At 44.8% G+C, this 12,584-nt stretch overlaps 1 protein-coding gene across 4 annotated transcripts in view; it reads left to right on the plus strand.

The window, feature by feature from the left end:
• The window catches only part of TTLL11 (tubulin tyrosine ligase like 11), a 268,323-nt gene that overhangs the window by 109,016 nt on the left and 146,723 nt on the right, over nt 1-12,584 (plus strand). For all 4 annotated transcript variants that reach the window (XM_069582544.1, XM_069582546.1, XM_069582543.1 and 1 more), the window contains exons 5-6: nt 8,587-8,682; nt 9,430-9,545. In XM_069582544.1, coding sequence (XP_069438645.1) covers nt 8,587-8,682; nt 9,430-9,545 — 212 coding nt within the window. The remainder of the gene's footprint in view (nt 1-8,586; nt 8,683-9,429; nt 9,546-12,584) is intronic.

A 12,584-nucleotide genomic window follows, 5' to 3' on the forward strand; every position in this document is an offset into this window, starting at 1 on the left:
GGAAGCAAGTCACATTTCCAGCTTAATGGAACACTGGTGTTCCAAGGAGCACAGTTTGAGAAACAGGTCCTGACTCCTGCTGCCTCCCAGCCTGGCCCCAGAGTCGCTTCCCCGTTCCTCCCAGATCCACGCGAGTCTGCCAAACACAGCTGACTCCTGTCTCTTGGACATCCTCTGTGTTTCCCCCATTCTGCCCTTTTGTTCTTTCCTGGCTTGGCCCCTTCTGCCACGCTCTCCCCTCTTCTGCCATGCTCTCTTCTCCCTCTCTTGTAAAATCTAGTGCTGGCAAGGTACAGCTTGAATCCTACCTTCTCCACAAAGCCTTCCTCGACCACTCTTGACATGTAAGCTTTTTTTTTTTCCTTCTGTAAGACACATATGCTGGCTGCCCGCTGACACAAGCCCTGAGCTAGCTGTGGGCGTGTGGTGTGGGCGAGGTTGCAGTCCTGCCCCTAAGAGGTGTGCGGTGTGGTGGGGAACAGTGCCACGTGGGAGTCATGAGCACCGTGGGGGGACATGTGCAGGATTATGGGAGAACACAGACAAGGCCGCTTGTCTGCACTCCCTGCGTTGGAAGTGTGGAGTCTTAGCCACTGGACCACCAGGGAAATCCCAGTGTAACTTCTAACCAACGCCTCTGCTTCCATCCCAGTCCAGACAGCCGTCATCCTGTACTTGTATCACTGCAATCGCCTCCTAATTGATGTTCGTTTTCCCACCCTTGCTGCTTGGAGCCTATTTTTCTCACTGTAGCTAAAGTGATTCTTTTAAAACATGTCAGATTAAATTACTTCCCTGTGTAAAGCCTCCAGTGGCTCTCTCATTGCACTTAAAATCCTGGCTCCTTACCATGGCTCGCAAGATGCTACATGATCTATCCCTTGCCATTCTGTCTGACCTCATCATCTCGTCTCCCTCCCTCTCACTCCTTGCTGTTCGTCAGAAGTGGCCTATGTTCTTGCCGTTCCTTCTGCTTGGGACGCTCTTCTCCAGCTCTTCAAATGACGTATTTGCTCACTTCACTCAGTCCCTGTTCATACATCACCTCCTGAGTCTTTGGCTTCTGGTCGTGATGGAGTAACAAAGACTGGACTTAACCTTCTTTTGAAAACAAACTAGAATACCAGACAAAGTACACGAAAGAAGTGTTTTCAGATTTTGTACCACAGATAGCTCGGCATCGTAATCCCCAAGGAAAGTGGGGAACAAAAGCTGAGAAGCGTCTACGGTTGCCTCAGCTTTCTGTCTGGGGGCACTCTCCAAGACATGGGTGGGGGTGGGGGGCACCTAAACAGAGCCCTGTGACCTCAGTGAGTCGAGGAGATGGAGATAAGCATTTAGTAATGCCAAGGTGGCTGGAATTCTGTGGGCAGAGTTCTTTAAAGGAGGGACCCAAGCAGGAAAAGAGCTGCAGGAACCTGCATGAGAATCCCTGTACACCTTTGCTAAATGCTGGGCTATTCATATGTGGAGGGTTAATCCACAGAGTTGGGCAAAGAATGACCAGGGAACTGAGAAGATGAACCAGAGCTCACACAGAGCAAGGAGAAGTCCAAGCTCCAAAGAGTCAGGGTGGAGAGTGCTTGGTGATTACTGGACACGTTCAAGGGAGACTGCAGAGAAGTTCTGTCCTAACGGATTGAATCTTCCCTGGGACGAAAGTTATTCTAGACTCAACCTGCTGCTGTTGCTGCCAAGTCACTTCAGTCGTGTCCGACTCTGTGTGACCCCATAAACAGCAGCCCACCAGGCTCCACCGTCCCTGAGATTCTCCAGGCAAGAACACTGGAGTGGGTTAGTAAAGCTTAAATAATAGGCTGGAAGGTATCAATGTAATCAGCAAATAACTGACTGCCTAAAAATTTCAGTTCAGTTCAGTCGTTCAGTTGTGTCCGACTCTTTGTGACCCCCCCTGGACTGCAGCACGCCAGGCTTCCCTGTCCATCACCAATTCCCAGAGCTTGGTCAGACTCATGTCCATTGAGTTGGTGATGCCATCCAACCATCTCATCCTCTGTTGTCCCCTTCTCCTCCTGCCTTTGATCTTTCCCAGCATCAGGGTCTTTTCAAATGAGTCAATTCTTTGCACCAGGTGGCCAAAGTATTAGAGTTTCAGCTACAGCATCAGTCCTTCCAGTGAATATTCAAGACTGATTTCCTTTAGGATTGACTGGTTTGATTCCTTGCAGTCCAAGGAATTCTCAAGAGTCTTCTCCAACAATGCAGTTTAAAAGCATCCGTTCTTTGGCGCTCAGCTCTCTTTAGTCCAATTCTCACATCCATACATGACTACTGGAAAAACCATGACTTTGACTAGATGGACCTTTGTTGGCAAAGTAATGTCTCTGCTTTTCAATATGCTATCTAGGTTGGTCATAGCTTTTCTTCCAAGGAGCAAGCATCTTTTAATTTCATGGCTGCAGTCACCATCTGCAGTGATTTTGGAGCCCAAGAAAATAAAGTCTGTGACTGTTTCAATTGTTTCTCCATCTATTTGCCATGAAGTGATGGGACTGGATGCCAGGATCTGAGTTTTCTGAATGTTGAGTTTTAAGCCAACTTTTTCACTCTCCTCTTTCATTTTTATCAAAAGGCTCTTTAGTTCTTCTTTGCTTTCTGTCATAAGAGTGGTGTCATCTCCATATCTGAGATTATTGATATTTCTCCTGGCAATCTTGATTCCAGCTTGTGCTTCATCCAGCCTGGCATTTCATATGATGTACTCTGCATATAAGTTAAATAAGCAGGGTGACAACATGCAGCCTTGACATATTCCTTTCCCAATTTGGAACTAGTCTGTTGGTCCATGTCTGGTTCTAGCTGTTGCTTCTTGACTTGCATACAGGTTTCTCAGGAGGCAGGTAAGGTGGTCTGGCCTAAAAACTTCACACTTTTTAAAAAGAAGACAAAGTCCAGATACTGAGCATTAAATGTCCAATATCCAATAAAAAGCCTAGATATTCCCCAAGGGGGAAAATCAATACAAACAGTCCCATAAATATTAGAAATAGTGAAACTGATAGAAAAAGGATGTTGAAACAGCTACTACAACTATGTACAAAAGTTTAAAGGAAAATAGTTTACAGTAAGGAGAAATGAAGCTATGAAAAAGAACCAAATGGAACTTCTAGGAACCAAATGGAAGAAACTGCAATATCTGTATTGAAAATTTCACTGGATTAGAATTAACAGCAAATTAGATACTGTAGAAGAAATGATCAGCAAACTTGAAGACATAGCAATGGAATGTATTCAAAATGAAACACAGAGAGGAAAGTGACAGGAAAAATGAATGAACAGACCCTCAGTTACCTACGGTACAATATCAGATGGTCTAACATCTGTGTAATTGGAGTTTCCTGAGCAGAGGAGACAAGGAAGATACAGAAAAATATTTGAAGAAATGGCCACACATACAATAATGTGTACACACACACACACACACACACACACACACACACACACACACACACACACACCAAGGCTTATCAAAGTCAAATCAGTGACACTAAGAAAATCTTAAAAGCAGCTAGAGAGAAAAGACACATTATGTTCAGAGGAATGAAGCATAATTGAAAATCTCTCATCAGAAACGATGCAAACCAGAAGACAACAGGATAACAAATCTCACAAATCCCAGGCCTTTCCTGACCTCCAAGCCTTTCCCTCCATCCACTGTGCACACTCTGTGTTCTTAGCTGGTCATAGATATTTACTTGCTTATGGTCTCTCTTCTAGAATGTAAACTCCAAGAGGGCAGGAGTTAAAACAAACCTTGTCTCCTTCACTGCTTTATCCCCAGTGCCTGGAATACTAGGTAGCGTTTGGTAGCTGCTCAATAAAGATTTGATACATAAAGTTGTCTTCCAAGAGGGCAGAGAGCAGAACAGCATTCTAGAACTACTAATCTGCTGTTTAGTTGCCAAGTCACATCCAGCTCTTTTGCAGTCCTGTGGACTGTACCTGCCAAGCTCCTTTGTCAAGGGATTTCCCAGGCCAGAATACTGGAGTGGGTTGCCGTTTCCTTCTCCAGGGCATCTTCCCGACCCAGGGACTGAGCTCGAGTCTTCTGCGTTGGGGGCGGATTCTTTACCACTTGGGAAGCCCAGGATCACTGACAGTTCAGCACGATCAGAGCCCAAGACATGCAGCGTTGAGTCGGATAAAATAAAGCTGGAGTTTGACTCAGATGCTGGTCATGGAGGGAGTTGACGCTGGTCATGGAGGGAGTTGACGCTGGTCATGGAGGGAGTTGACGCTGGTCATAGAGGGAGTTGCAGGACATGCTTTGGAACTTGGGCTTCCTCCTGGAAGCCAGGATTTTAGGTGGAGGGTTCCTAACATTTTATTTGCATTTTAGAAAAATTACTCTGGGAGCCCTTTGTGCCAGGTGATTAGAGGGGTGAGTTTGAGAGCAGGGAAATGAATGGGGGAAGGTATTAAAGTAGCCCAGGTGAAAGATGGTGCGTGTTTGATCTAGACTAGGACCAGGGAGATTGGTCCAGGTCTAGAAAGCTGTTTTGAAGGTAGAATGTACAGAGGCTGTGAGCAGCTAGATGTGAAGGGAGGAGAGATTTTTGGCTGACTGCTGCTGGCTCAAAGTCCCTCACAGGCTACAGTTAACATATTGTCTAGGACTGCAGTCCTCTTGAAGCTACGGGGGAAAGATCCCGTCCCCAGCGTACTCACATGGCTATTGGCAGGCTTCACGTCCGCCTTACTGTCAGCTGGGACATCAGTTCCATAGGCCATCTCAGCCTCTCCATCCAGCAGCTCACAACACAGAAGCTGGCTTCCCTTAGTGTTGAAGGAACAAGAGAGTAAGAGAATGCATCTCAAGATGCAAGCCGCAGTCTTTTTATATAACCTAATATTTGAAATGATATCCCATCATTTCTGCCCTGTTTTGTTTGTTAGAAAAACATTACTAGGTGCAGCCCACTCTCAGGGAAAGGGGCTTACAAGAGGGTATGAATACAGGAGGTGGTATCATTGGGACTGTCTTAGAGTCTGCCGATCACAGATAGTGAGTTTGGTTATGTTGACTGTGAGGGGTGTGGGATCTCCAAGTTGGGACTACTCTGGATGCAGATGGATGTGTAGTTCTGGGGCTCAGGAGATAATTCCCTCTCATTGGAATGTAGGTTGGAGGCTTTACCTGAGTTTACAATGAATGGCTCAGGGCCCTTTTCTCTCCAGCTTGCTTTGGAAGCTTCTGGAGGTGAGGGATGAAGGACAAGGTATCTTTGAGTCCCCAGGGCACCCTGTAAGTAGCAACACATCATTGCTGATTGAATGACTTGGAGGGTGGAGAGTATCACATAATTGAAAAGTTTTCTCTCTCTCCATTTGACATTTCCTGCTCTGCCACCAAACTGGAGAGAGGTTTTCCTGTTTCTAATGTGCAAAGTGGATGTTACATTAGATTAGTAGTGCTGTTGTTCAGTCTGACTCTTTGCAATCCCATGGACTGTAGCTCACCAGGCTCCTCTGTCCATAGAATTCGCCAGGCAAGAATACTGAAGTGGGTTGCCATTTCCTTCTCCAGATCTTCCCAACCCAGGGACTGAACTCAGGTCTCCTGTATTTCAGGCAGATTCTTTACCACTAAGCCACAAGGGAATATGGTATAATACGTATAGGGTACATACATATATGGTATATATATGTATATATACTACTAATCTAGTATAGATAGATGTATAGATATAAATATATACTTTTCCCATGGGAACCCCAGGATGTAAAAAAGATAAAAGTTGATGTGATCTGGTCTCCCCAGTGCTTTCCCTCAAAATAATCTCATATTGAAAAGCACTGAACCAAATAAATTCCTGATTTTCTGCCAGATCTGACATTCTGGGATCTTATGAAAAGACCAACTCAGCTCCTCCAAGTTTTGTGACTCTGTTTCTTGAGAGCCACTGCTGCTGCATTTTTCATTAAACTTTTGGGGAAAATTCATCTTTCCTTGAACTCGTGAACAACTATAAAGATGACTTTCATTAAATACTATGTGTCAAATACCATGCAAAACATTTTACATCCCATTATCTTTACTTGCTCTGTCTCCCCAACTCAGGTGTAAGCTCCATGAGGGTAAGGACTTTGTCTAGTCCACTCCTGTATTTCCGGAAGCTTGGAAGAGCCTCTAGGGCACAGGAGGCATTCAATATTTAATGAATGAATGGACTAAGGTAGGCACTATTCTTATGCCCATTTTACAGATGAGGAAACTGGGGCTTGGAGCTGCTAAGTCACTTGCCGATAGTTACACAGTTGAAGGCAGAACTAAGATTTGAAATGAGTTCTTCTGGACTCCAAAGCTAATAATGCCACTTCTTATTGATGGGATCAGTAGGAAACCGGAAAGGGAGCCAGCGTACACTGAGTGCTTTCTTTAAGATGAGCATAACTCTAAGGGCTTTTTTTGCTTCCATTGTCAACTACCCTGCAAGGTAGCTGTTGTTGTGTCCATTTTTTTCAGATGAGTTATGTGAGGCTCACAGAGGCCTAGAGTTGTGTAGCAAATATGAGAGGCTGAACTGGATTGAAGCCCAAGTCTGGCTCCAAAGCACTCCTACACAAGACTCAACACAGTCAACTACACATGCCAAAGTTTAGGCCCGGGAAAGTTCTATGCTACTGCTGGGTGCAGGTCCCTATGGTTGGTGAAGTTTTGCCACTCCTGTTCCCCAGCTTTCCCATAGCTATGGATTCATGAAATGCCTGTGCACTGAGCTGAGATGAATCCACCAGCCTGAGAAAGGACAAGTCCAAGCTTCTAAGATGTAGCAAAAAGTAAGCGTCCGTGACTCAGGATGATAAACGTTGACACTGCCTCCCATTGTTCTCTGTAGGCTCATCAACATCAGATCTCAGACCAGGTCTGAAGTTAGACTGATGATGTCACCAGAGTCTCTTACAGGCCTCATTACTCATATCCACTTGTCATATATTATTAAGCAGATCTATAATACATGTAACATTTTCTACTGAATTTCCATTCCTTTCTTCTTATGACCAGGAAAAGAAAAATAGAGTGAGGATGACTTTTCCCAACTTTTCATCCTTATTGTCCTTTCTTGAAGAATAAACTCATCTTGAATTACATGCCCTGCCCCCCACCCCCAAATGGTCATTCGGCCTCTGAGTTCATTAATTAATAAGGATGAAGCTACACTTTAATAATGATCATTTAACTAATGCATATTCTAGACAGACAAGTAAATGGATTTCCCCTCATATTTCCTTCTTGAGTCCACAGAGGAGGCGATGCAGCTGTATCTTTGTTCTCTCCCCTCCTTTATTCTCCATGTTACTTTTTGAAGCTTTGGGATGGTATCACTCATATTAGGAGTTTTCTTCTACCTTATCACCTCCTAGAGAGATAACGACAGTCCTCCCAAGAATCTGGCATCCTCATAGTCCACGTCTGAATTAAATTAGAAATTGCGATCTCAAGGGTGAGGAGATGTTATCTAAAGGGCTGTTTCAGGGCTAGGGAATGAAATGCACAGGGTGACTTATACCCCAAGCAGGGGACTCCTGAGGAATTGAAAGAGTCCAGAAGACAAAGCCACACCTGAGGCAGAATGCCAGGTTCAAGAGCAGGCGGTTGGCCAGTTGGCAAGGGTGCTATGCTAAACCTGGCCGTGGGCGCAGGCTGGCTCCAGGGGCATATGGGCTGTGCCATCACAGAGGGCCCCACACTCCAAAGGGCTCCATGCTTGGTTTAATGCTCTGTTTCAGCATCATGAAATTTGTTAATACTTCTTGAACACAACACTGCATTTCTATCTTGCACCGGGTCCCACAAACTGCATAGCAGTTCTGCAGTTCTGAAATCCAGCTCTGTCCTTTATGAGAGGAGCAGTCTCAGGGAAACCCACTGGCCTTTCCAAGACTCACTTTCTGCTTCTGTGAAATGCAGGGCACGATCCCTGCTTCAAGTATGCTGTCGTGAGAATGAAGCGAGATTGTGAATAATTGGTGCCCAGTGGGCACCTAATAAATACTCCCTTCTTCTTGGGTAGGAGGGTCCATCAGAATTATCCAGGGGATTTGTTACTGAAAATACGCTGGCTGTGTTCCACCCTGAAAGACTCTGACTCATAGGTGTGGGCTAGGGATGAGCAGTGGTTTTGAAAGGGGTCCCTAAGTGATGCTGATATATACCCGAGGTTAAGAAACATAGTCTCAGGTTTTTTAGAGATCCAGCTAAGAGGCAACTTAAAAGAGGATAACAGGAGAGGGAGAAACTGATGGACAATTACTGATCCTTAACATAATAAAAAACCTGTTAAAGAAGAGCGAGGTCATCATCTTACAGCCCTTCAGATGACACCGATGGTGCTGAAATGAACCATGGGACCTCATCCCATTACCAAGGCCCCTATAAAATTTTCTGCTGTCCATTTGGCCTGACAAGTCCATCCAGAGGAAGAGGGGCTATGGATGAGTGAAGCCAGGGTCAAGGCCCAGGTTGGGGGGCGGAGGTGGAATTTACTTTCACCTTAATACATCTAATACAGTACCCAATTCCTAAAAAGACACTGTAACTAATTCTGAATTATGTTTATCCAGATTTTAGGCTTTGACATTCTTCTCATGAAAAATCTGAAGCCTATACTACTCGAAGTAAATGCAAATCCCAGCATGCGAATTGAACACGAGCAAGAAGTAAGTATTTTGAGTGTCTCGTTGAATACAGTACCAGGCAAACTGAACGGTCCCCCTCTTCTCGCTGCTCCCTTGGCTAAACAAGATTTGCCATTGTCAGATTTGCCCGGCCAAGTTCCATTCCTGCCTAAATAACTTCAGTTTTGTTGAGCTCAGAACTTCGTCCATTAATATAAGACCTATCCAACCTATGGTGACTACCCCGCGTGCCCGTCTCCAGTTCTGAAGATCTGCAAATGGAGAAGCAGCTGAGCCTTTCCATCAGTTTTGACGTGAACTAATTAGTTAGCCTCAGGAGATGAACTAATTGAAATTCTATGAATATGATTTAGCCATGTCGACATGCTTGAGTCCCTAAGATAAATAGTACATTGAGCAGTGCTTATCTCCCTCCAGCTGCCCCCTCCCCCCCACTTAAGAGTGCATTAAAAAAGACTGGAAGGAAATACACCGACTAGTAATCCTGGGTTTTGGGTGGGGGTGGATTATGAAGGTTCTTTTCTTCACCTCTTCCTTATTTTCAAATATTCTACAATGAGCATATATCATTTTGATAATGAGAAAAACCCAGTGCTCTTTTCCCCCCTTTGTGTATTTTGTTGATTTGTAAAAGGAAACTGACATTTTAAAGGTAGACTGAAGGGAGCCTTTAAACAATTCTCACAGTACAACCACTGGGGCTGCGCTTGTAGTCAGCTGGTGCTGAATCACTGTCTCTACCATAACATGGAATCCTTACCCTTCAAGCTCTCTCCAGGGGTATTTGAGAATGTCCCCAGTCTTGTCGATGAAGAAGTGAAAGTGGCCGTGATCAGAGACACTCTGCGTCTCATGGACCCACTTAAAAAGAAAAGAGAGAGCCAGTAAGTATTTTTTATATCATTTATTTCTATCAATTCTGCTTCCCATGTCCTAAGCAGGTAAGCCAAGTTCTCAAAACATGTTAGCATCGTGAGTGAGATGTATACCTTTAACAATCTAATAAATCATATTTTCACCTATGAGTGTTGCCCTCCAGATATAGTGACTCAGAGTCAAGAGATGGAGACGCTTGCAGTTCAGCAGATGAATTTTTAGCCAATCGTTATCTGAGTCTGGAAAGTCTTTCTGAAAACCCACTCTCCCCCAGTGACAGAATCTCCCTTCCCTCACCATTGCCCACGTGGTGCTTCTCTGTGACACTCTCAAACACAGGCAAAGAGTACACAGTGCTAGAGAATGGGGCCACAGGTAACCTGGACGTGTGTCGTAAGGATCGCTCTCTTTTAATTTTCTTCATGATGTTAACTCTCTTGCAATGTAAATTTTTTGTTTCAAAATCTGCAGAACCAGTTGTCACACCTGTGGCAGTTCTATAATATTTACAACCTTATAATACCTGTTCGTCCCACCCACCCAGTAACATCTAACTGGAATATTGATGGGAGTATGTGCCCAGCCCCTCCCTCCATGGAATCATGGAATGTCACTTGGGTATTTTGTTGGTTTTGTTTTCACCAAATTCCTGGCTTTTGCAAAGTGAGGGTTAAGTAAATATCATTGTGCCTGTTTCAGGCAGAAAAACCAAAGCACTCCTGGTACTCCTGACATATCAGTTGGACCCCAACACCCCCCAGACAAGTAAAGCATTTGTCAGCTGTGGTTTAGGAACGTGAGGAACCCTCACTTCCCTGAGCAAGTGGTGCTTCGCAGGCTCCTCTTACTGCTGCCCCTCACCAACTGGGCTCAAGCCCCAATATTGTCAGAATCACCCTCCAGTAGCACTTCCCCTCTTGGCCGCACATCAGAACCATCTGGAGAGCTCTCGTAAATACCAGTGCAAGCACCCCCACTTCTAGAGATGCTGCTTTTAATCAGGCTGGGCTGGAGACCTGACCGCAGAAACAGTGTAGGTTCCCCAGGTAAGTCTATCTCGCAGCCAAGGCTGGGCACTGCCGCCCTGCAGAAAATGTCGTTCTGAAGGAGCCTTTGTCTTATTCTGAGTCAGGCTGGATGGTGCCTCTTGGTTGAGTTCTCTTCCAGAGCATTCTTTGCTGTGTGAGGCACAGATCCAAGGCCAGCAAGGCTAGCTGAGAACGCTCACCTGTGGTTCACATGGGCTAATCCCACCAGGTGTGGCCTCCACTAACAGGGGGCTTCAAAGTGGTGGTGGGTCAGGTCTGTGGAACCCCTCACAGGAGCAGCTCACGGCAGCTGGATAATGGGTCTACTCATATATACATGCAGCTGCCTTTTTTAGCCATCCTTGAGGAAAAGCAGGGGATTAATTGCAGTTTGGTCAGATTCATTGCAATGTAATTCATTTCTCAAAAATCTACTTTCTAATGGTTATTGATCTCACTGGTAGAGATTAGGCCTTGAGTGATTGGGTTGCACTGCAGGGAGATTTTGGCAGCTATCATGCCAGGATGGCTCAGGGGAATAGATTTTTAGAGGACCTTGACACGTTAACCCTCTGATTCCTTTGGTGGGAACAAGTTCAAAGGCCATTGTGTGGCCTAAGCCTTCTTAACCTCTGCCACCAAAACCAGGAAGAGAGGAAAAGGGACTGCTGTATTTCACAGTAGATGGCCTCAAAACATGATCAGCTTTCATTTTCTGGTTCTAGTTGTTTGGGTTTTTTTTTTTTTCCCCACCAGCACCTGGCATTCGATGTGATACATATGAGCTGCAGATCTAAAAGTTAAAAGCAATTTAAATGGGCCCAGGACCATTGGGAGGGATGGGAAAGACACATTACAACTTATCAAGTCATAAGTAGCAGCACCTCATTTTTAATTTAAAAAGCATTGACTTTTCTCTTTTTTTTCTAACTGATAACCAAGAACAGTTAGAGTTTCAAGAACCTGACTTCAATCTTAATAGAAAAATGCTTTCATCTCACCCTTTCCCTACCTACAATATAAGGGTGTATGTTAATAGCTAAATGGCATTTACTGATATTTTCCCTTAATTATACCTTTTTTTAAAAAAACAAAAGCGAGCAACGATTGTCCATGAAAGCATTTTGTAATCTGTAAAGTGCGTTATATGTAAGGAATTATTATCAGCATTTTGATAACTTTACCATACAGACCAAGGGTTTTTCTGGTGGCTCAGACTGTAAAGAATCTGCCTGCAATGAGGGAGACCAGGGTTCGATCCCTGGGTAGGGAAGATCCCTAGGAGAACTAAATGGCAACCCACTGCAGTATTCTTGTCTGGAGAATTTCATGGACTTAGGAGCCCGGCGGGCTATAGTCCATGGGATCACAGAGTTGGACACGACTGAATGACTAACACTTTGATACAAACCAAAAGGCTGAAATTATTCTCAATTCCAAATGTTTCAGAAAAACATTGGAAAAGCACCGCATTTGTGCCCATAGCTAAGGCACAGTGTTGCAGTGTTGAACTGTGTGTTCAAATCTGGGACCAGGTCACACCAACTGCAGGAAGTGACGTCACAAGGACTTCCACGCCAGAAGTTAACTTTACAAGCCAGAGTTTCTTGTGTTTGAATAGGATCCAACCTAAATATTTAAAAAACAAATAGTTTCCTTGCCTTGCTCTTCAACTCCTTAGCAAAAGAGAGTTTGATGTGTCCCTCATCAGTTCATTGAATACACTTTGCCAGCAAGACTGTCGAAGGTAGTTTTCACTTTTCCTGCACAGACTGAAGCAAAAAGGCTTAAACTGCTCTAAACTGCTCTATAAAGGTGCAGAGGGGGCCTTGGAAGGGTCTCAGATACCTGTGTCTGTGTGTCCTGCATCTTCACACACCCCATGAGAGGGGGGGCATGTAGGCTGTGGTCAGTATATTGCGGTGGAGAGCAATCCTCTTGCCTTCCACGGGGAGAGGGACCTGTGACCCTACTGAGTGGGTATAGTGGATAGAACTTTCTCCTGAGCTGCAGAGACTG

The sequence above is a fragment of the Ovis canadensis genome, chromosome 3 (assembly GCF_042477335.2).
Source record: "Ovis canadensis isolate MfBH-ARS-UI-01 breed Bighorn chromosome 3, ARS-UI_OviCan_v2, whole genome shotgun sequence".
Lineage (NCBI taxonomy): Eukaryota > Metazoa > Chordata > Mammalia > Artiodactyla > Bovidae > Ovis > Ovis canadensis.